We start from the raw sequence: 25,498 nt of genomic DNA on the forward strand, positions 1-25,498 counted from the left end.
ATACCTAGTTTGTGCGATGCTTTTGACATCTGTGTGCACTGCCAGTATTAGTCTCTGTGTGGTTTGTGCCACATGCTCAGGTTTGTGCCTTATTTCCATGAAAACAGAGCCCCCTAGGCTTTCTCAACCTACATCAGAAACATGAATAAGAAACTGTAAGTCACTCTGCAGAACAGAGTCCTCCACATGCTGTGAATGTGAATCTAATACTGCTTTTTGCTGGTTGTTTTACGTATTGTTTGCAGCGGGTTTGTGTTTGGGTTGGTTTTGAACGTCCCCGGCCGACACATTGACTGAGAGCCAGCCGCAGTGGTGGAGATCTACAAGGCCAACTAGTCCTGGACTTTCAGCTCGGTAGCAGAGTTTACATGGGCTTACTGCCAGGGAATAATATGCAAGGGAAACTGTGTGTGTTTGAAGAAAGCATCATTATTATTATTATAGAAATTAAAGTTGATATTATTATGGTAACCTTAACCCGGCTCCATCTAGAGTTATAATCCCTTTCTCCTGTTTTCCTGCTGTTCATGGCACAGGTGTGGGACCACGCCCTGTAAATCCCTCTTCCTCCCTTTAGTCTCCTGTGACGGAAATCTTCTCATCCCTCCACAACCCCGTCCCCTCCGTCTCTTCCATCGCTGCCCCCACAATCCCCCCCACCGTCTCACACTGGGAGACTCAGGAGCACAAGTGTGAAGCTTCCCTGCTCCTCTTTGAGCCACTGGAGGGTTCAGCACGCTTGCAGGAGAACACTACCTGCGCAGATCTATTGTGCCAGCTACAGAGGCACACACTGGCTAGCACTGTGATTGAGATTGTAGGAGAGTGGACTCAGATGAGTGAGGAAACACCTGAGATCAAACCGGCAGAAGTTTTTAATCAGCAGTAAAATATTCAGATGACCACCAGATGATGTGTTCCTCCCAATATCAGCTGACACTAGTAAGAGGCAGATGAGAAATGCGCCGTGTCCTAACCCCAACCTCCCATGAGACTGAACCGCTCTCTCATTGGCGAGCCGGGGTGTATGACCCTCTGTCATTCATGATCCCTTCAGTACGGAAGAATGGAGTCACACACAGCTCACAATCAAACGTTCATACAGCAGCGTCCAGCAGGAGAAATGCCTTAACCACAACAACGCCATCGTCATCATCATCGCACTCTCTCTTTCTCACACATTCACATTCACAGTCCCACACACACACACACACACACACTTTTGAGAAAACCGGTCCAGCACTGAGGTGTAAGGGTCCACTGCAGTGACCTCCAGACTATTGGCTGGTGTCAGGAAGGATCTAGGGGCTGAGATATCAGTCAAAAAGACTTCTGTACTATACTGTGTACTCAGCACTGTGTACTCTGATCTATGAGTTCTGTATTGTACTCGGTTCTGTGTACTCTCTACGCTCTACCATGTACCCTGCACTCTACTTTGTACTCTCTACTTTCTACTGCATACTCTGTAGTGTATTCAATACTCTACTATTTGCACTGTGTACTCTGCCGTGTACTGTACTTTTTGCTCTTTACTTGGTAGTGTGTACTCTGTAGTGTACTTTGTACGTGTACTCTGTACTCTTTAGTGTGTACTCCGTAGTATACTTTGTACTGTGTAATCTGTAGTGTACTAGGTACTGGGTACTGTGTAATCTGTACGGTGTACTCTGTACCCTGTAGTGTACTCTGTACTTTGTAATCTGTAGTGTGCTCTGTAGTGTACCTTGTACTGTGTACTCTGTACAGTGCACTCTGTAGTGTGTACTATGTACTGTGTACTCTGTAGTGTGTACCCTGTACTGTGTACTCTGTAAAGTGCACTCTGTAGTGTGTACTACCCTGTACTGTGTACTCTGTACAGTGCACTCTGTAGTGTGTACTACCCAGTACTGTGTACTCTGTAAAGTGCACTCTGTAGTGTGTACTACCCAGTACTGTGTACTCTGTACTGTGTACTCTGTAAAGTGCACTCTGTAGTGTGTACTACCCTGTACTGTGTACTCTGTACCGTGTACTCTGTAAAATGCACTCTGTAGTGTGTACTACCCTGTACTGTGTACTCTGTACCGTGTACTCTGTACAGTGCACTCTGTAGTGTGTACTACCCTGTACTGTGTACTCTGTACCGTGTACTCCGTAAAGTGCACTCTGTAGTGTGTATTACCCAGTACTGTGTACTCTGTACCGTGTACTCTGTAAAGTGCACTCTGTAGTGTGTACTACCCAGTACTGTGTACTCTGTACAGTGCACTCTGTAGTGTGTACTACCCTGTACAGTGTACTCTGTACCGTGTACTCTGTGCAGTGTGCTCTGTTCTCTAATGTGCATTCAAGTTTCTTTCTTGACTTTCTATCTTTGTTAATTTTCATATTTTCTTTATAATACATGGTATGGTAACATTTTTTTGCCTTTGAAGCAGAGTTATTAATACTCCTCATAATCATAAACTGCTCACTCTCTCTGCGGGACGTCTGGTTCAGTCCTCCAGCCCAGGACCATCTCTGCTGTCTGATCTCAGCCCAGGTCTTTTTGGTTGATCTTTTGATGGCAGACTCGTATCTCTCCTGAAAACAGAACACAGCACAGAGACACGTAGTCACTCCTCTGGGTTTCATTAAGGGATAGGAGAGAAAATTGGAGAGAAACGTACTCTACACATTAAACAATCTATACATATTAATGCCGTAGCCCTTTGTCACAAACTGTGTGTGTGGTGCAGCTTCAGACAAATACTGCTTCTCCTTCCATGACAGTGACAGAGCAAAGCTGTGGGCTGCGAGTTTGTCTCCTCAGTTTAGTCTCTGCTGACTCCACCTCTTAGCCAAGGCCCCCCCAGTCACACCACGCTCCAAACTGGTTGGGGGTACGGGGGCAAAACAAGCACATACTTTCTCTGAGACATGAGAAGGAGTCGGGAGTGATTTGGGGAGGGGCTGTGTGTGTGTTTAAGTGCAGTGTGAGGACCTTGTTCTTCTGGAGTTTCTGTCTCTGTTTGTCCTCGAGCAGAGCTCTTCTTTTCTCGGCTCTGATTCTCTGCTCCTCCAGTTTTCTCCTGCGCTCCTCCAGCTGACTCTCCCTCAGACGCCGAGCCTTCTCCTCCTTCTCCAGCCACTGAGCCTTCTTCGCCGCTGAGGAGGAGGAGGAGGAGGAAGGGGAAAAGTTAGAGTCACACACTACAAAAAATAGTCCTCCTATACCCTGCTGATTGACTAAATCCCTATAAACTCCCCTCTGTTCATCACAACAACAATTTTACATGTTATTTCCAAGCAAAAATGTGCCTTAATGTAAACTCTACACCTCCACCTTCATTCAATATGTGCAGATCCATGAAAATACATTTAGTCCCCACCTCTTTAAAACAATCGGGAAATACATTTCATGACCTTGTTACATCTCTGCAGCAATGTTGGAAATTTGGTGGACTTTCCCTTTGGGAATGTACTCAGTAATCATGCAGGTTCAGACATTACAGATGGAGGACTGTCCCTTTGAGGGAGTAGCTATAATCAAGGTAAATTAACAATTGCAGAAAGGAGAGTTCAGTCCTAAAATCTGAATCATCACATCTGAATGTCCCACTGTTTTACACACAGTTTCGTTAAGTTCCCAGAGAAACAGAGGCATCACAGACGTGTTTTAACGATGTCAGTGCCACAGATTGTTTGGAGTAAAAGTCTATGTTTTTCTACTAAACCGAACCCCCTGAATACACACAAACAGATTTTGTTTCATGGAGTGGCTACGCCACATTAATATTTAATTATATCATCACCCTCGTGTTGCCCAGCAACAGTGATCACTGTTAACCGACTACATTGTGTGGTGGAAGTATAGTTTATTGTGAAAGGGCTTTTTGTAAACTAGTGTATTTGTCATATTTTACGTTGGTCACCACAGTGGTGCAGCAGGTAGTGTCCTGGACCTGGAGGTTGTGGGTTCGAGTCCCGCTCCGAGTGACTGTCTATGAGGGGGGGTTTGGTGTGTTCTCCCTGTGTGTACACCCATAGGTGTGAATGTGTGTGTGTCTGTGTTGCCCTGTGAAGGACTGGCGCCCCCTCCAGGGTGTGTTCCTGCTTTGCGCCCAATGATTCCAGGTAGGCTCTGGGCTCTGGACCCACCGTGACCCTGAACTGGTCTTTATATCACGGGGTACTCCATTGCATGTTGTGCCACAAACCCTTCCCCATGATAAAGCACAGTAACACATGTCCTCTCATGGCTTTTTGCTGTAATAAAGACCTAAGCTAGAGTGCTGTCACCAACAATCCTCCAGCCTCTTCTTGAGGCCATGGTAAGTTCACTACAGCCATAAAATAACCTCGTCATACTCAAAACTACTGCTCGAGACATATTTCCATCATTAACCGCTGTCTAATCTCTTTAATAAAGCAGGATTAATTAAAGCTGGTTCTGCCTGGAGCTGTTAGCACAGCCTCCTACGGGACACCAGCATCTGAGGAGAGCGCAACCAACCTAGAGCCTGAAACTGCATCAAGCTCCATTTCTCTCCTTAATACAACCACCATTAAAAACCAATCACACTGCGGTGGTTACAGCTCCCCGCATGCTGCGCAGCCGTCTGCGTGAAGTCCTTCCCTGCGGAAAACATTGGGGGGAAGCATTTCCTGTTTTCCACAGCCTTAACCAGCTCACTCACTGTCTCACACACACACACACACATACTCATGCAACAGTGTGTTTAAAGATGGTCCAGATGGGACAGTGGGGGGAGGGAGGAATGTGAACCCAGCAGAAGTGAAACACACTGACTCCAAACCCACACTCGAGGCTTCAATGAAACGTGGGCCTTACTCAAGCTTTCATAGACCTCTCTTAAAGACTTCACGCCCATATATGGATTTCCTTGTCTAAGCCATTTCTCCCTTAGTGAAACATAATCAGGGTCTTCAGGAAGGGCCACTAAAGTCCATTCCCAGGCTGGTGTAAACATGAACTCGCTCGTCTGATTGAAACAAATGTTTACTCAAGCAAATTGAACTAACACAGAACTGTCAGCGTCAACAAAACACCCCACACACAAGCTGCGGAGCGGACGAGTCGGCTCTACGACTGCTGTGAGAAAGTTTCTGGCTCGTGGCTCAGCCAACTCAGCCACTGAGGTGAGAAATACCTGGTTGGAGTCACAGTACAATACTCTACTGCGCCGAAAAGTAACTAAAGTCTCCATTCTTTGGCCCAGTGAACTCCACTAATGACCCTTTTCCACTGCATGGTACCTACTTGACTCTACTATTTGTTTGGTCTCTGGTTTGTTTTCCACTACCACAGCTCCGCCCCTCCCCAAATGTATCCAGTGTTGTCTCAAAACCCCGTCTCTAACTGGAACAACGGAGGCAGTAACATTACGTGGTGTTTACTCATGGTGTATTGGCGTGTTGTTGTTGTTGTTTGGGACTGAACACAGCTCCGTCATCAGTTCAGACAGATCAGTAGAGTTTGTTCCTTCCTTGTTGCAGCGTCCAGCTCTCGCTGGATTCTTTCGTCGGGCACCGATCCGAGGAGCGTTTGAACCTCTTTAAAAGACCACGGCGTAATTTTACGAGCTGCCGTCGTGAGTCGGATAAAAACAAACGTGATCTCTGCTGCAGCTGGTGATTTTACAGATGGAGAGTTAGTGCTGGTCGTCTGCAGTGATGACTCTCTATGGACAATCAGTGCTCTGCAAGGTTTACACGCCCTACTCGTCTCAGTGAGAACCACGAGAGAACAGCCACTAAACAAGAAACCAGTTCTAGGACCAGGACTGGATTTATCTGATGGAAAATCAAGAGCAGTGCTGAGTAGAGCTGAGTTGTGTAGGTACCCAGCCCACTCCACTACAGCTATTTAAAGTCATACTGTATCTGCAGTTCAGAAACACTGCTCCTGCCGCACGAACACCAGGCTGTGCAGCATTTATTCAGGATTTAAGGTTCTTTGTTGTGTGTAAATTACAGTGTCATATGTTTTACCAGTTATTCCTTTAGAATTTGCTTTATTCGCCTCCAAAATAAAAGCCCCTGCCTTCTCTCTGCACATATCCCCCACTGTAGAACATGATCCTGATACGTGAGGACGAGCACAAAACACTCTAATCCTTTTAGCTTTACACGGCTTCGCTTACATAACAGCGCCGTTCAGAGCCGGGGAAAAATACCCTCTCCTCCTGAATGCGGCTGAAAAGGGGACGTATTAAAATGTCTTTATTCATCTGCGGAGCAGAGACGGCTTTGTCGCCGTGTAAACGCTGCATTGGCGGAGCTGGGATTTTTTTTTATTTCCCAGATAAAAGGCTTTGTGTGCGGAGCTGAAATGGAGCGCTCTGAGACTTATCTGGCGGCTAACAGCTGGACAGAGGTTGGCTCCACTAGCTCCTCCACAGCTGCAGAGAGCCACAGAGAGCCAAGCCGGCTAATCACGCTAATGGCTGGAATAATTCCCTCTGATCCCCCGCTGTAATGGAGGCACATATCTCAGACCCCGGGGCCCTATTGAAGGGTTAAGAGCCGATCGTTATCACGGCTGGTGGGGGGGCACTGGTCTATGGTCGATTCCCACATGCAGACATTCGTCTTCCGTATCGAGCAGTGGAACCGTGTTCTCTGGAGTGGTGGAGCTCCATCCTACACTTGCAGGAAGAGCTGGAGATCCGGAACTGATCCTCCAACATCAGCACCTGACTTCACTAAGGTTTATTTGAGAGGAACGCTGTCCTCACAGAATCCTCACAGAAATGTTCCAGCGTCCGGGGTAAAGCTTTCCAGGAGGAGCAGAGGCTGTTACTGCAGCACAAGGGGAACAGATGTCCTTCTAATAGCCTTCATTTTGCACTTGCGAGCTTCAGATGGTAACCCATAAAAACGGCATGCTGCTGTGACTCAAGCCCGATGTAAACAAACAAACAAACAAACAAACCAAAGCAAACCCATAATTAAATATGAAATCAGTGAGAGCCCTAGATTACTCCAGCGCCTGGACAATGAAAATGGTCGCCACAGACAGCCACTGAACCAAAATCAGAATGATCAGGGCGGGAATGATGTCAGGAAGGAGAGCATCGCCTGTTCTAGATAACGTAACGGATCTTACCTTGCTCCTGGGTTCTCTGATCTGAAGCATTAAGAAACAGTGGAGAAGAGCAGCAGTCAGTAACCAATCAGTAATCAATCACACTTTCCTCTCTCCTGACCCCAGACCAGTGCGAGAGGTGGTAATGCCCAGGCCCAGGGCTCAGATCCATAAGACCTCATTAGAGCCTGAGGGTGACCCACCTTGGCCTGATGAATTCCTTTGGATCAGGGTTAGAAGCTGTGTGTGTGTGTGTGTGTGTGTGTGTGTCTTACCCAGGTACTTGGCTCTCTCCTCTCTCCTCTGCTTGGCCTGCTTTTGTCTCTGCTCTGAGCTCATCCCATCTGAAACAACAAGAGGAGAATGTCTGAGAAATCTGTGGAAAAGTCTAATTCAGGAATAACGCGAGCCTCAGCTTCACTCATGTCCTTTTCCCCTGAACAGTTTAGTCATCGTCAGCCCCTCCTCCATTAGCTAAGACCCCACCGCCTCAAAAGTCACACACATTGCCATCGACCACACTTCTTTTCCATCTGCTCTTAACACAACACCACTGTACAGCTCTACACACTCGGAGGAGAACACCATCTCTCTGGGGCGGGGCTTCCCAAAGGCCCTGGTCATTTTACACTCAGTCCCAAATGGTAGAGCGAGCATTACCCTGAACACTCTCTCTACTCTTTAAAATGATCTCAGAACTTAGAAGCTTTGGGGAAGCAGGGCCTGGATCTGTTATAGGGTTCTCTCTCTCTCTCTCTCTCTCCCCTCTCACTCTCTCTCCCCTCTCTCTTTCTCTCTCTCTCTCTCTCTCTCCCCCTTTCTCTCTCCTCCTCTTTCTTTCTCTCTCTCTTTCTCTCTCCCCCCTCTCTCTCTCTCTCTCTCTCTCTCTCTTTCTTTCTCTCTCTCCCCCCCTTTCTCTCTCTTTCTCCCCCCTCTTTCTTTCTCTCTCTCTCTCTCTCTCTCTATCTCTCCCCCTCTCTGTCTCTTACTTCTTTTTCTCTATGGCCTTTCACTTTCTACTCTCTCCAGTTTTCCATCTTCTTCTCTTTCTCTCTGTGAATTGTTCTATATTTTTTCTTTCACTGTTTTTATCTGTGCTTTCTTTTACTTTTTCATTGTTTCTCTCAATTCGCTGCATTTCTCTTTTGCTTTCTATTTTCTTATGTTCTCTCTCTCTCTCTCTCTCTCTTTCTCTCTCTCTCTCCCTCTGTCATGAAGGGTCTGTCAAATGCCACCCCCACCCCCCACCCCCGAGGGTCTATCCACAGTGTGCAGATGAATGAAAGTGTAGTGTGCTGAGAGAGAGAGAAAGTGATTGGAGTCTGTGCTGAGGACCCTTCACTCGTCTGGTCTCAGATCAGTGCTTTTCTAATTACTGAAGGATGTGTTTAATCGGGCAGTGAAGGTTGGGGCAAGGAGCTAGGACCCAGGAGCTGTCCAGGATTCAGAGGGGAGTCCATACGTGAAGCTGAAAGACTGACACCTGGTGAAACACCGATCTGAGGATCCTTCAGTGTGTGTTGAAATAAAAAAAAAACTACTCGTATCAAGAGATTCACGAGAGACCCATAATATTACAGCCACCTTCTGGTTTCTACACTCACTGTCCACACAGGAGCACTCTGTAGCTCTACAACTACTGTAGTCCACTTAGTAGTTCATTCTCAGTGCTGCAGTGACACTGACGTGGTGGTGGTGTGTTAGTGTGTGTTGTGCTGGTGTAGAGTGGATCAGACACATTTAACAAAAACATCCAGCCGACAGCGTTCTGAGTCACTGATGAAGGACTAGAGGACGACCCACACACACTGTGCAGCGACAGATGAGCTACTGTCTCTGACTCTACATCTACAAGGTGGACCAACGAGGGAGGAGTGTCTCACAGAGTGGACAGAGAGTAGACACAGGGTTTAAACTCCAGCAGCACTGCTGTGTCTGATCCACTTGTGTAGAAACAGGGAGGTGGCTTTAATGTTATGGCAGGTCGGTGTTTATATATGGTGTTTCAGTCCTGGTGTAGAACTGGTGTGTGTGTGTGTGTGTGTGTTTGTGTTGGTGTTTGTTGCTCTGCGTCATGTGCTGTGTGCTAATGTTTACTCAGTGAATCTATAACGGGGGAACAACAGTCGCAGTGGAGAACAGACGGTTTGTTGCTATGGCAACCACTTTCCTCTCATTGCAGAGGAGAGGCACGGCAGGACAAGACACACTGGAGACGCTCAGGAGGCTTTTACAACAGTCCTGTGTCCACACACACACACACGCTGTCACCCACTCTCTCTGTTTTGTTTCTATCCAGCTCTGGCTCCATCTTTCACTTTTCACCCCCCACCCCTCCCACTTTGTCCTTAATCTCTGTGTTTTGTCTTTCTTTCTATAACAGAAAATCACTGCAGAAGCCTGAGGCCTGTCTCTCTCTCTCTCTCTCTCTGTCTCTCTTTCTGGCTTTTCTGTTTTCTTCCTCTGTGTGCTCTCTGTCATTCTCTTTTCTTTCTGTGTGTTCCCTCACTCTTTCTGTGTTCTCTTTATCCATTCTCTCTTTTCTCCTTCCTATCTTTGTGTTCTCTCTCTCTCTCTCCTGTGTCCAGGACGGTGCATTTAAACCTGCTCCATGACCGTGGCGGTCTCACCCCTCGCTCTGGACAAACGACAATCTGGCATCCTGCCACAGCCATCTGCTGGACAGAGGACAGACACCGCTGAGGACAGAAGCTACTGCGCACACACACACACACACAGTCAGCACTGTAGAAATTTCCTGCAGAGAGACTTAGGCCTGGTCCAAAAGGCTGTAGGCAGTCCTTACAGCTTATTTTCCAGCTCTGGAAAACTCAACACGCTTGCAGGAGAACACTAACAGCCCAGGGCTGGGTTTGGCAAAGACCTCAAATGGTCAAGTGAGCCGTCCAATAAACACTCTCTCCACTCTTGTGTTATGGGAAAGGGAGGGCCATCCAACTCCTCCCTGAGAGAGAGCGAGCGAGGTTTTTATCCCCTCTCCAATTATCCAGGAATTTGTTTTCATCTCTCTCTTTCACTTTCCCTCTGTCTCCCCGGCTGCAGTACCTTTCTTGGCCTGTGGGGTGGCGCTGGCGGCCGGCGTGCTGGGTGTGGGGCTGGGTTTGGAGCGGGGCTCTGTTTTGGATGGTGGGTCAGTGATCAGAGACGAGTCGGTGACTGTGGTGTCATCTGCTTTCAACAGCTCAGAGTCCGGCTCGTCCTGCTTCTCCAACTGGGTACTGGACTCCAGAGGAGAACTGCTGAGAACTGAGAGAGACACAGAGACAGACAGACAGACAGAGAGAGAGAGAGAGAGAGAGAGAGAGAGAGAGAGAGAGAGATATTAAACCCATGTGACAATAATAAACAGAAAGCATGAGAAGAAGATGAGTGTATCTCACAGAGACAGAACATGAGCCCCGGCTGAGCCGTGTTCTGCTGCTTTCATACAACACACACACACAGAACAGTTGTACATAACAGCTGCACACACACACAGCTGCACGTTACACAGAAACCACACACACACACAACAACACATTAAACACACACACACAAACACAAAACAACAGCACATTTAATACACACACAGAACAGTTGCACATTACACAGGAACTTGCACTGCTAGCTCTGTTGGTCTGACATTAGCATGCATTAGCATGGCGGCGCTAGCTAGTGTCCTCTCATTCTGCTACAGCAGAGCTCCTGGAGCTCATTAGCGTAGCACTCCAATCCAGTTAGCGCATCATTAGCATTCCTCTTCACACTCCACTCACACACACCAGCCAAACTGCTAACACACACACACACACACACACCAACCAGCTAGCCGTGTGTTGAGGCTCCCAGGGGTTTCACTTCAAACACCTTCACATTCGGCGGTGCCAGAGAGAAGAGAGAGCGCTGAGGCAGAGGAGTTTGCGTCAGCCCCATACCCCACAGCCATCTCCACTCCTGCAGATTTCAGCACTGCATGTCCAAAAATGTGTAGACACATGGGTTTCAACTGCACACACACACAGCGTCCTGAGTCACTGATGAAGGACTAGAGGACGAGCGACACACACTGTGCAGCGACAGATGAGCTACTGTCTCTGACTTTACATCTACAAGGTGGACCAACGAGGGAGGAGTGTCTCACAGAGTGGACAGAGAGTGGACACAGGGTTTAAAAACTCCAGCAGCACTGCTGTGTCTGATCCACTCTACACCAGCACAACACACACTAACACACCACCACCACGTCAGTGTCACTGCAGCGCTGAGAATGATCCACCACCACATCACACCTGCTCTGTGGGGGTCCTGAACGTTGAAGAACAGGGGGAAAGGGGGCTGAGGAAGTATGCAGAGCAACAGCTACAGGACAGTTTATCCAAAAATGAAATGAGTGTAAATCAGGTTCCATCATGAACGGACTTGTTCAGTCCCCGGTGATGCCTCAGCTGTCCAAGGCCGAGTCGGTGGGTGTGTGTGATACTCTCCGGTACACTGGGATGTCCAAAGGAGACAGTGGCTGATATCTCATGTCACAGTGGTTGAGACACATGCTTGTCCTCACCTTCCCAGCGCTGGTGACCTCGTGTGTGACGGGGTGAAAGTGTCTAATGAGTTAACGGACTGGAGTTGGAGACGACTGGGTGAAATATTTGGCACGAAACAATAGAGAACAGAGATGGATGGAAAACTCTCAGCTGCGATGTGGTCTCAGTAACAGAATATTACACATCAGCCTCTTCAAGTTTGTTTCGTAAATGTTTCCAAGGGTCTGTGGCCAGCGATTTGACTTTTACATTGGTGTGTGTGTGTCTGTGTGTGTTTTATATATTTGTGAGGACTATATAACCTTGCAAGGATAGGGGGGAGCTCACATTTCGTCGTATTCTGGGGATATTTTGGTGGACTTCAAAATATATAATACTTTTTTTATAACTTTACAGTGATTCATTCATTATCTGTAACCCTTATCCAGTTCAGGGTCGCGGTGGGTCCAGAGCCTACCTGGTATCATTGGGCGCAAGGCAGGAATACACCCTGGAGGGGGCGCCAGTCCTTCACAGGGCGACACACACTCACTCACACATTCACTCACACCTACAGACACTTTTGAGTCACCAATCCACCAACGTGTGTTTTTGGACTGTGGGAGGACACCACTGTGCCATTGTATTTTGTCAATGTGTGATTTCTCTTTTGTGTGTGTGTGTGTGTGTGTGTGTGTTATTTATTGTTCATTTATTTTAAATAACAGTGACAGCACACTTTAATCAACATCATAATTTCATGTTGTAAATGCGCCAGATTTAGCCGACAGATAGTCCTCACAAGTATAGAAGAACCAACATGTGTGTGTGTGTGTGTGAGAGAGAAATGTTTCCAATAGCTGGGTATTACAGTAGGTTGGGAAACTCACTGCGTGTTTGTGATGCCCTTGTGTGAACCGCAGTGGCGAACAACTGAGTCTCCACGCGGTTTAGTTTCTCAGCGGCGGGTTCTGAGCCCGTGTAATTAAGGGTTCCGTGGTCCGGACCCCTCGGTTTGGCCTTGAGATAACAGCTCCCGAGTTAATACTCTGCTGAGGAAGGAACTAGTCATTATGGGAACCACACGATGAGTCCAACAGGGGGCGGTGTTTATGACTGGGGGCAGCGTCAGAGACACTGTACTGAACAGACGAGACGTAAAGACCAGTGTCCTGACTCTCTGAGGGAGGTTAAGCCCTGGGGAACGGTGGAGCGGTGTTCTCTGGGAACAGCTGAAGCACCAGAACTAATCATCGAACATCAGCCCCTGACCTCACTGACACGCTCATCAGCTCCTGACCTCAGTGGGGTCTCTGGGAGGTCCGTGAGTGCCCAGACGTCCTGTCGTTGTGGTGGTGTTGTCCTGCGAGGAGTGTGTTTTTACACGTCGAAGGTATATTTCTTTGCCTTTGATAAAGCTCAGACCTCACAGACACAACAACAAAGCCATGGCGAGACATGGATTAACTCCTGAAAGTGCGGGAAACCCTCAGCACTCACTGCTTGAGCAAACACCTCAGATCTCCTACAGAGATCCTTTCAGGGATTACATGGCTATTGTGATTAAAGTAACACTATGTAAAAGTACAGCTTCAAAGTCATGGTGATGCTCCACTAAGCACAAGGAGACCCTTAGTCTCTTCTGTTTGTGAGTGACACAGCCGCACTGCTCTGGATTGCTCTGGTCATAACGTGTATGAAGTGGACACTGGTCGCTGTGAGGCCTAGTCCTATCCAGCCACTGTGGCTAATAAACTCATGAGTGAGAACACTGTCCACGAGCATCTAGAGCACTACTTGGCATCGACGCTGTGTGCTTTGTGTCTGCTCTTGAGAGAGAGAGAGAGAGAGAGAGAGGGAGAGAACGAAAGATGTAAAGAGAGAAGTAGAGAGAGAGGGAGGGAGAGACAGAGAGAAAGAGAGAGGGAGAGAGAGAGAGAGAACAAAAGATGTAGAGAGAGAAGTAGAGAGAGAGGGAGGGAGAGAGAGAGAGAGAGAGAGGGAGAGAGGGAGAGAACGAAAGATGTAAAGAGAGAAGTAGAGAGAGAGGGAGGGAGAGACAGAGAGAAAGAGAGAGGGAGAGAGAGAGAACAAAAGATGTAGAGAGAGAAGTAGAGAGAGAGGGAGGGAGAGAGAGAGAGACAGGGAGGAAGAGCTAGAGAGAGAAAGAGGGAAAGAAAAAGTGTGAGAGGGAGGGAGAAAGAGAGAGAGAGAGAGCGAGAGATGGGGTGGGCTGGTCTCCAATGTTCTCCTGCAGGGCCTTTATATGTTTTAGCAGCAGGAAAATCACTGGAGGGAGAGAGAGAGATAAACGGCCACTGCAGAGATCCATCTGTCCCAGTCTGACACACTCTCTCTCTCGCCCCTTCTCTCTCTCTCTCTCTCTCTATCTATCTATCTCTCTCCCTCTGTCTCTCACTCTCTCTCTCTCTCTCTCAGTCTCTCTCTCTCCCTCTGTCTCTCACTCTCTCTCTGTGTCTCTCTCCCTCTGTCTCTCTCTCTCTCCTCAGCCCCCCCCCTCTCTCTCCCTGTCTCTCTCAGTCTCTCTCTCTCCCTCTGTCTCTCTCTCTCCCTCTGTCTCTCTCTCTCTCCCTCAGTCCCCCCCCCCCCCCCCCTCTCTCCCTCTCTCAGGGATGTGATGAATTATCCTGTGCTAAAGGAAGTGAAGTACACTCTGTGTAAATCAGAACCAGACAGATCCCAGAACCTGGGACTGGAGACTGGATTTAACCCTTTCAGGACCAGTGGGTCACTGGAGTCGATCTACGGCTGTTTGAGGAGGTCCAATTCCTCCTTAAAACAATTTCTTCAATGTGAAATGTAGTTGTTGGTATGAACCCCCCGGCACCGGGCTGTGGAGCAGTGGAACGGTGTTCTGATGGAGCAACAGCAGTGGACGCCATTGGGACAAGCTGGAGATGTATTGGAGATCCACGAACATCAGACCTAACCCCAGGAAAGTAAATGTGACTGAACACCATTGCATCCGCACAGCAACCCTAACCCGGGACGAGCAGTTCATGCCAGAATTAACTAGAGCAGGTGTCCACAAACTTCTGGACGTTTTAGCCGATGTGAATCACAGCTCGTCTTATAACCAAACACAGACTGACTTTAGGACCGGGCACCACAGCAACACAGACGTCCTCCTCACCACACTGCATAGCAACAGGAGAGAGAGAGACAGAGAGAGAGAGAGAGAGACAGAGAGAGAGAGAGAGAGAGAGAGACAGAGAGAGAGAGAGAGAGACAGAGGGAGAGAGAGAGAGAGAGAAATGAGAGTGAAAGAGAGAAATAGGGGGAGTACGAGATAAAGAAAGAGAAAGAGTATGAGAGAGAGCTCAAGACAGAGTGAGGGTTGAGTAGAGAGACACTGAACTCCGTGTTGAACACAGCTACAAAGCTGTAAGGATTTGATGGCAGCCACAAGACCAATAGTGAAGTCAGAGAGTGATTTTGGATTGGGGTGGGCTTTATACTCCCCCTCTGTGGCCGTAGAGCCATGACCTCAGTCTAACCCTTACTGACTTTAGCACCGAACTGCACCAGAACAAACCACACATAGTGTCAGGAGGGGCCTTCCCTCACCCCCTCGACCTTCTAGTCGTCTCACTCTAATTATGGCAGGATTACATTTCCTTTTACGCTGATCTGATCTCCACAACACCAGGGGGCAGCAGAGTCACTTAACAGCAGTGCTACCAGTCTACAGCCGTGGGGGCTCTTACTCTGCTTCTAAAGCTTTGAAATCTGGATTAACTGGGTGTTATTGGTTGATACTACACAGAGCTGTAGTACGAACAACAGAGCCTCTGCCCTTGCTACTAAAAGCTCAGCACTGCAGAAGCTGCACTATGTAACTGTAGGATGAGTGTAGGAAACCTGGTTTGGCAGTCGCTCATTGGATTGCTCTTCTTATAAAGCACTGTTTTTACATGGCACGCTGGTCTGGCGTGTCGCGAAATGAGTCTTTTCAAGGCTTCAAAAGAGTCGACTCTTGGACTCTGAACTTTCTGGGAGTTGAGGTGAACCCTAGGCGACACGCTCAGAATAACTGTCACTGTGGTACGTTCCACTCTGGCGGTGGGAATCTAACTAACGTATTTTTGTCTGTTCCTTTAGTCTGTACTGGACTTTTTATTTCGACAGTGTATGTTCGTGACAGACCTGTATTTGCTCTGTGTGTAGCTGTGGTTCAATCCTGGTTCGAGTGGAGTGGAGGAGTCGAATCAGACTCCAGCAGCAGGAGTCGACTCCAGAAAACCCAGAGTCGTGTGTCAATGAAAGCCGTGAAGTGTAACCATAGAAACAGCATGTTACCAAACAGAACTAGAAGAGCGTGTGGTCTTTACGGACAGTGGGTCATGTTCATGCTCTGGTTCCAGTGAAGGAGGGCAAACAGTCAAATGTTGCCCATGAACACTAGCACTGGGTCCAGAGCTAAAATAAAATAGCGACCGAACTGTGTTTGGAGAAACTGGGTCAGATTTACGTTTGAATAAACTCTCGCTCAAACAGACGTCGGAGAAAACCCAGGGCTGCATCTGTTTGGGCGACACAGCCGTGAACTAAACATGCACACACTTGTGCACAAGTGTTCACACACACACACACACAGATCTGTCAGATGAGTGCTCAAGTTTCAAGCCGATATCTACCCAAAGTAAAAATAACCACAGATCACCCACCCTCCATAAAAGGCTCTGAGACTTAGCAGACACTTCTCCAGGAATCCCCGCTGTTCGTATGCAGAGCCACAGTGGGACACGGATACAATCAGACAACAAAGACAGCATGGGATATTCACCACCACAGTGCAGCACATTACAGCCACTGGGAGAGCAGAGTTCGTGTGAACCCCCCTGGATACACAGCTCAATGCCCACCTCACTCATACCATCAATTCCTCACAGCAATGGTACAGAGTGCTGATCTCCCTCTGACATGGTTCAGTTCTGTAACAAAGGTTTGGGAGAGGCTAGAGCGTCCAGTCTGTTTAATAAACCGTGCTGGATGACTTTGGGGCTGTTTATTTTGGTTCCCGGGTCAGCTGGGAACAGGGCGTGAAGTGGGTCAGCGGAGCTGGTGCTGGGCTGAGAGGTTGCAGGAGGATGTGGGTCAGCCGTCCCTTTGGGAATGCTGGGTATGCGCTGGTGCGAAGGGCAACCAACAAAACACAAACAAAGCGCCCGTGACCGTGACGGCGCAGAAAACAAAAACACTGGAACTGTGTTCTCCGGAGCAATTGGGCTCCATCCAATAACTGCCGGGACGATCTGGAGTGAGGTTTGTGATCCAGAACAAACCATCGAACATCAGCACCTGACGTTCTCCTGGCTGCGTGCCATCAAATCTTCACAGCAATGCTGTTACTAGTGTCATGTTGCATTTAATTTGTCTATATAACCTTCACTGAAAAGCTGGGTCAACAGAAAGCAACTAGCCTCCCTGCAAGAGGGGTGTTAAGACCACCCACAACTGGGCTGTGGAGCAGTGGAGCCATCAGATCCTCACAGCTATATTCCAATACGTAATGTAAAGTTTTCACAGAACATCCAAAATTCTCATAAGACCTTCCCTAAGCTCAAAGCCCTGTTTACCCCCCATCCCCCTTCAGAAGATGTTGATGGAAACCTTCAATGGCCTGGAACAACAAGCCTCTACTGTGCGAGCAGGGAGTCCAGGAGCATCCTGTGACTGAGTTATATCACCCGCAGACACAGGACGTGCAGAGAAACGAGGCCAGCGCCTCCTTTTCTCCGAACAGCCACTGGCAGAAGGACACAGGAGAAATGTGGAGGTGGCAACGACCCGCCATTTAAACACACACAAAGAGCTGAGGACTCCAGGAATCCCTAAAGTAGTGCATCATGAAAAGCAACATCTCTAACTGTGGGGAACTGCAGTTCTGTCTGCTTTGTTTTCGTTCAGAAGCTCTGCATCTTTTAAGATGGAATGGTGTGCTTGAGGAAAATAAGAACTGTTGTTTGTGTGTAGCTGGAGTGTAACTTGTCTGTAACTGTTTGAATTACCACAGAAACTCGTTTGTAACTCGAGCTGTTTAGTTTTGTAGCACTTTCACTCTGTGTTTACTTTCATGCAGTTAGCGCTCCCCCAAATTTAGCTGTCAGTTCTAACTTAAATAATCTGAGACAGCAGAAATAAGTGAATATTACCCACCGATGAAACAGGAATAGAGCAATATCCCCATTTCGGTTTGTGCTTTTCAACATTTGCAGTTTTCTTCATCACCAAAAAACTTATTTAAGTTATTTAAGCTTATTTAGCCCTTTTTTGATTAAAGGAGCAACCTGTAATACTGACAGCAAGCGTTAAAATTCGAAACTATACTACAGTGTCAAAACAGTGGAGAGAGATATCTGCCTCCTCCCCCTCCTCCCCAGAGCAGCTCGAGCAGGGGGCCAGTTCGAGGAAAACTGAACAAACAAGAGACGAGTTTAAAAACTTGGGCCGTAATCGCTAAGAAGATCACGGCCTGTTTACACATAAAAGTGTTTATTGTTTCACTAAAACATCTATCTATGCTAAACAAAATATATAGAAAAGACTGGGCACTTCTCAAAGAGAATATACTGCTTCAGCAATGCTGTGAGAGGCAGCAGTGCTTTAGCTTTGACTGTTTCTTTCTCTATGATCACACACCCTGGACATTTTATGACTGAGTACAATAATTATCCTACGGCTTGCTCCTTTAAAATCGTGAACCTCGCCTTGAAGTCCTCTCCTTTAGTTTGCCGCTGAAGCTACGAGGCTAATGTGTGGTGATTTTTGAGCAGTTAGCATTGTGCTGACTAACCACCAAACTTTAAGCAGTTGCTACACAGATATGTAGCAATGAATGTTTGACCCAAATGTGTCCCACATCTGCAGTTCTCTTATGACCCACATTTGGCCTGGACTCCGGGTGAGTCTGGCTGCCTCAGCTTATATGTGCCAGTTGTCCGGTGTGTGGTGGAACAACGTCTGGCCCTCACAACACGTGCTGTAACACAAGTCAAGTCCGGCTGATGACTTTTGGCTCATGTCCAGCCCACACGACACATGCCACCGTCGTACCTGAACCATAAGAGCCCAAATGTGTCTGCTATCTGGGTAAAATCAGCGGGGTTTCAGCAGTGCATGCCCTCCAAGGTCAATGATGGGGCCATGATTGGTCAAACACAGGCCCCAGAGGGTAGCCCAACTGACAACATATTATAGGCCTATTTGGGCCAACATATACTGAGAGTTACTGGGCTGTCTGCACAGTAATATAAGCAGCCCACCTGGCTCCCTTCAGTAGCCTACTTTCCAATCCCCTTAGAGCCCATCCTGAAGCCAGGTGGGTCCCAGGTGTTCAACCCAACAAATAGATATATAACGTACACCTTAAAAGCTCCTTAGGGTGATGTATGGTTGCTTCCGCATCAGGTCCTGGATCTGCCAGGTTATTTAGAAAAGCATATTTATTGGTCAGTTTTCCAGCCATTGGCAGGTTTCCCCAGTAACACAGTGCTGCCAAACTAGGAGGGGGACGCCAGCCTCCACTGTTGCTAACTCAGTGCCTCTGGAGAGTACACTTGGAGGAGACAACACAGCACAGTTATGACCATGCTAACTGGTATCCTGCCCTTTTATTGTTTTCTGTTTGTGAGTAACACAGATGTGGGGCTCTGGAGTGACCCAGTGAACAGTGGGAGGTTTTATCCTATCACTGTGGCAGATACAGAGGAAACACAGTGCCCAAGTGACTGGACAGGGTTTCCAGTAGTGCTTTACAGTGCTTTACGGCCCTGACAACGTCGTCCACCCCCCTGCCCCCACCCCCACAATTCGTTCAGTTTCTATTAAGGCTTCCGATGTGTTTGAGCGTGGCTTTCTGCTGTGTCCAGTGATCCGTGATTAATCAATCCATTTTAATAAACACTCAATAATAAGAGTTCCTTCAAAGTTCTAAAGTACGCAAGTAAGTTATTCCTCAGTTTTCAGTCACAAACACATGTTCTGAAGTATAATCCAGTGTTTAAGGCGAGCTGTGTGTCCTCTCTGAGTTTTCCCGTGAACACAAGGTCAGAGCATGTGCAGCCCATGCTCATAAACAATGTTTTGAATCACTGATTTGAATTTACACTTGATTCGTGAACCGATTCACTCAACAAGTCGACTCTACACTCAACATATAAGTTCCTCAGAGTGCCCAGACAACAAAATTCACGAAATATCAGTGGACGCCATGTCAACAAAGGTACCGCCTTGACTAAGCGATTTTCTGGGGGAAACCCTGTTGGATCACTATTCTGCATCTACGCCATGTGCTTCTTGTTTCTATTAATTTTGCTTTAAATCATCATCAACAGTGAATCTGAGGGAAAAACAAAGGGAACGGCGTTCCTAAATGCCTGGTCTGTGCTGCTCCATGTCTTGGAGACGTTCTGTTCCAATAAACATGAGGCAGTGTGAGAACACTGATCCCGAGTGAAGAACGGTGATGAGTCCTTCCTGATGCAGCACTCTTACGTTCGTAATTAAACATCTTGACTTTATGGTCAAATATCAGCAAACGTACTTAAACTTAAAACAACGATTACTGATGATTCATTGCAATGAATCGCTCCACACCCCTGAAGTGTTTATTTAATAACGTTATCACCCTGGTAATCGCAGTCTGGGGGCTTTCTATTGTCTCTGCCTCAGCTCTGTGTTGAAGCAGCAGTGAAGCCTGTGATGAATATGATCCTCCTCCATTAGAGCACAAGCAGCATGTTCCACATCGTCCACGCTTCAGAAACTGGGTTACACACATCTGCAGTCGCCACACACACACAGCTCAAACACATAAATACAGTCATCATGAATCACACACACACATTCACTCACATGCAAGCTCTCTCTCTTCCTCTCTCAACTTCTCTCTCCCACACACACACACACACACACACACATTGTTCCAACACATACACACAGTCATAATGAATCATACACACAGCTTCACACAAATGCAAGCTCTGCCATTCTCTGTCTGTCTCTCCCTCTGTCTCACACAGACACACACACCCATCCACCCACAGTCACACACACACACACTGCTCCTAATAAACCTTACACACCGCATAAATATTTCAGCGCCCTTCCTCTCCCTCTGCTCTTCTCCAGAGTCTGAAACTAAAACAGTGGGATTCTAAGAATGCACAGTGTCTACTCAATACCGCTCCTGCTGTTATTTAAAAACGTACACAGCTTGTACAATATGGATCATGCCCAATGGCAACAGTCAGCCAGTGGTGTATAAAGCCTGCCACCTCTGGACTGTGACTCAGTGGATCTCCACTCAGTACCTCGGAGTAAAGTGTGTGAGTCGTGTCTGTGATCTAGATCTAATCATCCGTCATCACGACCTGACCTCACTGAAAGTCACCAGGCTGAATTCCACCAAATCCTCACAGCAGCGTTCCCACGAATACTGCAAGGCCTTCCCAGAAGAGTAGAGGCTGTGTCTGCAGAAACGGGAGCCAACTCAGCACCCTTGCTGTGCGAAGAAATGCAGGACGGTCACGTGTCTGCGGCGCTGGAGAATTAGCCATGAGTCTAATATCCCACTGCGACTAATCACTCTCCTGGGTTCTTCACAGTGGTCCTGGTCATTTTCCCAGAACTGCTCCATGGCACATCTGCATCCTAAACGATTGGGTACGGTGAGGGCCGCCGTGTTTGTTTTGACTGGGTTTGGCCTGTGTTTAGTCTAGACCTCAACCGAGAGGCTGATCTGAGATCAGAGAGGAGATAAACAGCATTAAAACACTCCATGGAGCGGAAATATCGCCACAGTCCAGAGTTTAATGGTGGTGTGTGTGCGGCCGGGAGCGTGTGGGTGGGGTGTTGTAAAGCTGCTGTTGTTAAGAGAGCTTCAGTACCTGTAAAAACTCAGAGCCAACAAATAAGTCCTGACTTTGAGAAGTGCTTTTTTATCAAAGCAACAACACTTTACATGTTTCATATAAAGAGACCGTTTCACTCACTGACTGACGGAGGGAACTCTGTTGAAGCAAAGGTCTAGGACTAAGTTGAGACTTGCAGAGTTAAATCAGAATTTAACTGGTCCACCTTAAATGGCTCCACTTCGGATGGTGAGAAAGCACAGAAGGATAAATGTCATTTTAGGAGACAGACGTTTGCTTCTTATTCTCATTTATCAAAATCAAACCTTAATTTCCACCTTAAATGAGTCTGTTTATGAAGCAGCTAACGTTGACATTATTCATCAGATTCTTGTTTGAAAGTTCTGTTCCACCTTAAAAAAGTCTGAAGTAAGCGTTTATTAATCATTTTAATAATCATAACAACTTTGATCAGAGCATCTCCAACACTTAATTTTCTGAAAATGCTTCAGCCGTATCACTGTCGCGGCGTCAGGCAGGAACACACACCCGACAGGGCTTCACACACTCACACAGTCACTCACACGCCCCTGTGTACAGTCCACGTCCTAAACTGTGTTAGGACTGTTAGAGGAAGCAGGAGCACCCGGAGAAAACCCACATAGGCACAGGGAGAACACACTACACTCCTCACAGACAGTGACCCGAGGCAGGGACTGAACCCAGGACCCCGAGCCCCTGGAGCTGTGTGACAGTGACACTACCAGAAGCACCACGGGGGACTGATGAGGCTAGAGCCCACCTGCTCGTATGCAGCAGGATCAGTAAGAGCAGCACTGGAGGACATCTTCAGCAGACTACACAGTGTTCACAAATGCAACAGCAAAGTGGCAAGCTCCAAATCCTGTTAAATGCTATGCTGCACTGGCTGCTGTCCATAAGAAATGAATTATACTGTTTGTGTCACCTAGTCCAATCTCCCTCAGCTTCCCATAGGAGATCAGACCAGGAGACACACAGTGAACCAGTTTAGTGCAGCACTTGTGCAAGCCATGATTGAGCCATTTGTTCTGGGAGGAGCTATTGCGGGGAGGTCAGAGAGGACAGGACAAATTCCTGATGATTCCTGGTGAGGCATCAACTTTCACTGCCCGCTCAGACTGGGACAGGGGTCAGATCCACTAAAGGGGGCTGTCTGGATTAAAACCAATTTTAGTACCCTGTCATAGCCATAATTCCCACCCATTGCTGCTAACTAGCTACAGTCCGACAACTATGTAGACTGACAGCAGAGAAACATGACAGTTTCCATCTGTTTAAACATGCAGCCCCATATCATTAAACACTACCAACCTGCAGACAACAAACCATCCGTGGTCCAGAGAGGAAAGAGCTTAAGGACGAAACCAGGCTTGTGAGGGATCTCAGGTTTCTGTGGGAATCTTAAATTTGTGTGGGAAACTCAGGTTTGTTAGGAATCTCCGGTCTGTGTGGGAATCTCAGGTTTGTTTGGGAATCTCAGGATTATGAGGGAATCTCAGGTTTGTTTGGGAATCTCGGGATTATGAGGGAATCTCAGGTTTGAGTGGGAATCTCAGGTTTGTGTGGGAATCTCCAGTCTGTGTGGGAATCTCAGGTTTGTGTGGGAATCTCAGGTTTGTCCAGGAATCTCAGGTTTGTTTGGGAATCCCAGGATTATGAGGGAATCTCAGGTTTGTGTGGGGATCTCAGGATTATGAGGAATCTCCAGTCTGTGTGGGAATCTCCGGTTTGTGAGGGGATCTCAGGTTTGTGAGGGAATCTCAGGTTTGTGTGGAAATCTCATGTTTGTGTGGGAATCTCAGGTTTGTGAGAGGATCTCAGGTTTGTGAGAGGATCTCAGGTTTGTGAGGGGATCTCAGGTTTGTGAGGGAATCTCAGGCTTGTAAGGGAATCTCAGGCTTGTGTGGGAATGTCAGGTTTGTGAGGGAATCTCAGGTTTGTGTGGGGATCTCAGGTTTGTGAGGGGATCTCAGGTTTTTGTGGGAATCTCAGGTTTGAGTGGGAATATCAGGTTTGTGAGGGGATCTCAGGTTTGTGAGGGGATCTCAGGTTTGTGAGGGGATCTCAGGTTTGTGAGGGGATCGCAGGTTTGTGAGGGGATCTCAGGTTTTTGTGGGAATCTCAGGTTTGTGAGGGGATCTCAGGTTTTTGTGGGAATCTCAGGTTTGTGAGGAATCTCAGGTTTCTGTGGGAATCTCAGGTTTGTGAGGAATCTCAGGTTTCTGTGGGAATCTCAGGCTTGTGTGGGAATCTGAGGGTTGTGTGGGAATCTCAGGTTTGTGAGGGAATCTCAGGTTTGTGAGGAATCTCAGGTTTCTGTGGGAATCTCAGGCTTGTGTGGGAATCTGAGGGTTGTGTGGGAATCTCAGGTTTGTGAGGGAATCTCAGGTTTGTGAGGAATCTCAGGTTTGTGAGGAATCTCAGGTTTGTGTGGGAATCTCTGGTTTGTGAGGGGATCTCTGGTTTGTGAGGGGATCTCAGGCTTGTGTGGGAATCTCTGTTTTTTGAGGGAATCCTAGGCTAGACTGGGGATCCGAAGTTTCTGAGGGTTGTGTGGGAATCTCAGGTTTGTGTGGGAATCTCAGGTTTGTGTGGGAATCTCAGGTTTGTGAGGGAATCTCAGGTTTGTGAGGAATCTCAGGTTTCTGAGGGAATCTCTGGTTTTTGAGGGAATCCTAGGCTAGACTGGGGATCCGAGGTTTTTGAGGATGTCCCAGTCCATAGAGAATTAAAACCTAGTATCTCAGGTTTGTGAAAATATTCCAGGTTTGAAAAGGCATTAAATAATTTATTGGGAATTGCAGGTTTTGTGAGTTTTTGTGGCTGCCATCAAATCCTCACATAAATGTTCCAACATCTAGTGCAGTATCTACTGCAAGAAAGAGGGCCACACTCCTGTTAATGTCATTCCAGTGTGTTCTTGTGTGTGTGTGTGTGATTGAGGTGTCCAGTCTCAGATGGGACTCTAAATTTAGTAGCTAGTCCTGTGACCAATGACCACACAAACACCCAACACACACACACACACCACTTCAAAGCTGAAATGAACTCTATAGCTGTTAGTGACTCCACAGAAAACTGTCCACTCTGTCCCAACTCCTGTCCACTACACTGTCCATCCCCTGTCCACCACAGCATCCAACAACTGTCCACTACACTGTCCAACTCCTGTCCACCACACCATCCAACAATGGTCCAGTCATTGTCCACAACACTCTTCGCTGCACTGTCCAAAGTGATAATAGGTAGTGAGTCTTTCATAGTGGACACTGGCAGTTACTGACAGTAATTTGACATAATCATTTACAGCAGCTACTGATTCTATTAATTATTCATTAATGTCTCACAAAGAGATTCAAATGTATTAATTCATTCATCTTCTGTAACTGATTTATCTTGTTCAGGTTGAATGACGACCATATCACACACTCACCCAGTCACTCTCACACACACCTGTGCCTCCCAGTGAATCACATGCTGCCAGTAATTAGTATAATGTGCATTGGACAGGAGACAGCTGTGTTAGATCAGCTGTTATGCAGTAGGAGGTTCTAGATACTTCACATTACAGCAGTAAGACATATGTTTTAGATATTTCACGTTTCAAAAGTAAGACACGTGTCCTCACAGGAGCGTGTAGAGGCCTGCTGCAGACACATCAGAGGGACTGAGACATCAGACTGACTGAAAGACTCTTTCATGTCGGCGTACATGGTCTCTCACCCGTCTCGCTGTCTGAGGGAGTCGCCAGGGTGGGCCGGGTTCCTTCCTGAGACCCCCAGCCCTGCAGACGAGGCATTTAAAAACAAAGCCAGGACCAAAGGGAGGGGGACGTTTATTGTTTATCCTCCATGTCTCAGAGTGCTCTCAAGCTCATAGGAGAGTCAGTCTCCTAGTGCTCTCCTGCAAGTGTGTTGAGATCCAGTGCTGTTACATTGGGTCTCAGAGAACGTGTAAAGTAGCTCCACCCCCACCACGCCGGG

At 47.5% G+C, this 25,498-nt stretch overlaps 1 protein-coding gene across 4 annotated transcripts in view; it reads right to left on the minus strand.

Annotated features, from left to right (window-relative positions):
• Window positions 1-25,498, minus strand: part of map7d1b (MAP7 domain containing 1b) — a 49,163-nt gene that overhangs the window by 15,756 nt on the left and 7,909 nt on the right. For 2 of the 4 annotated variants that reach the window (XM_066667824.1, XM_066667822.1), the window contains exons 2-6: window positions 10,142-10,342; window positions 7,351-7,419; window positions 7,097-7,117; window positions 2,969-3,132; window positions 2,460-2,568 (exon numbers count right to left, since the gene is read on the minus strand). In XM_066667824.1, the coding sequence (XP_066523921.1) occupies window positions 2,460-2,568; window positions 2,969-3,132; window positions 7,097-7,117; window positions 7,351-7,419; window positions 10,142-10,342 (564 nt within the window). The remainder of the gene's footprint in view (window positions 1-2,459; window positions 2,569-2,968; window positions 3,133-7,096; window positions 7,118-7,350; window positions 7,420-10,141; window positions 10,343-25,498) is intronic. The other 2 variants (XM_066667825.1, XM_066667823.1) reach the window with 1 other exon arrangement.

Source organism: Hoplias malabaricus, chromosome 4, assembly GCF_029633855.1.
Source record: "Hoplias malabaricus isolate fHopMal1 chromosome 4, fHopMal1.hap1, whole genome shotgun sequence".
Lineage (NCBI taxonomy): Eukaryota > Metazoa > Chordata > Actinopteri > Characiformes > Erythrinidae > Hoplias > Hoplias malabaricus.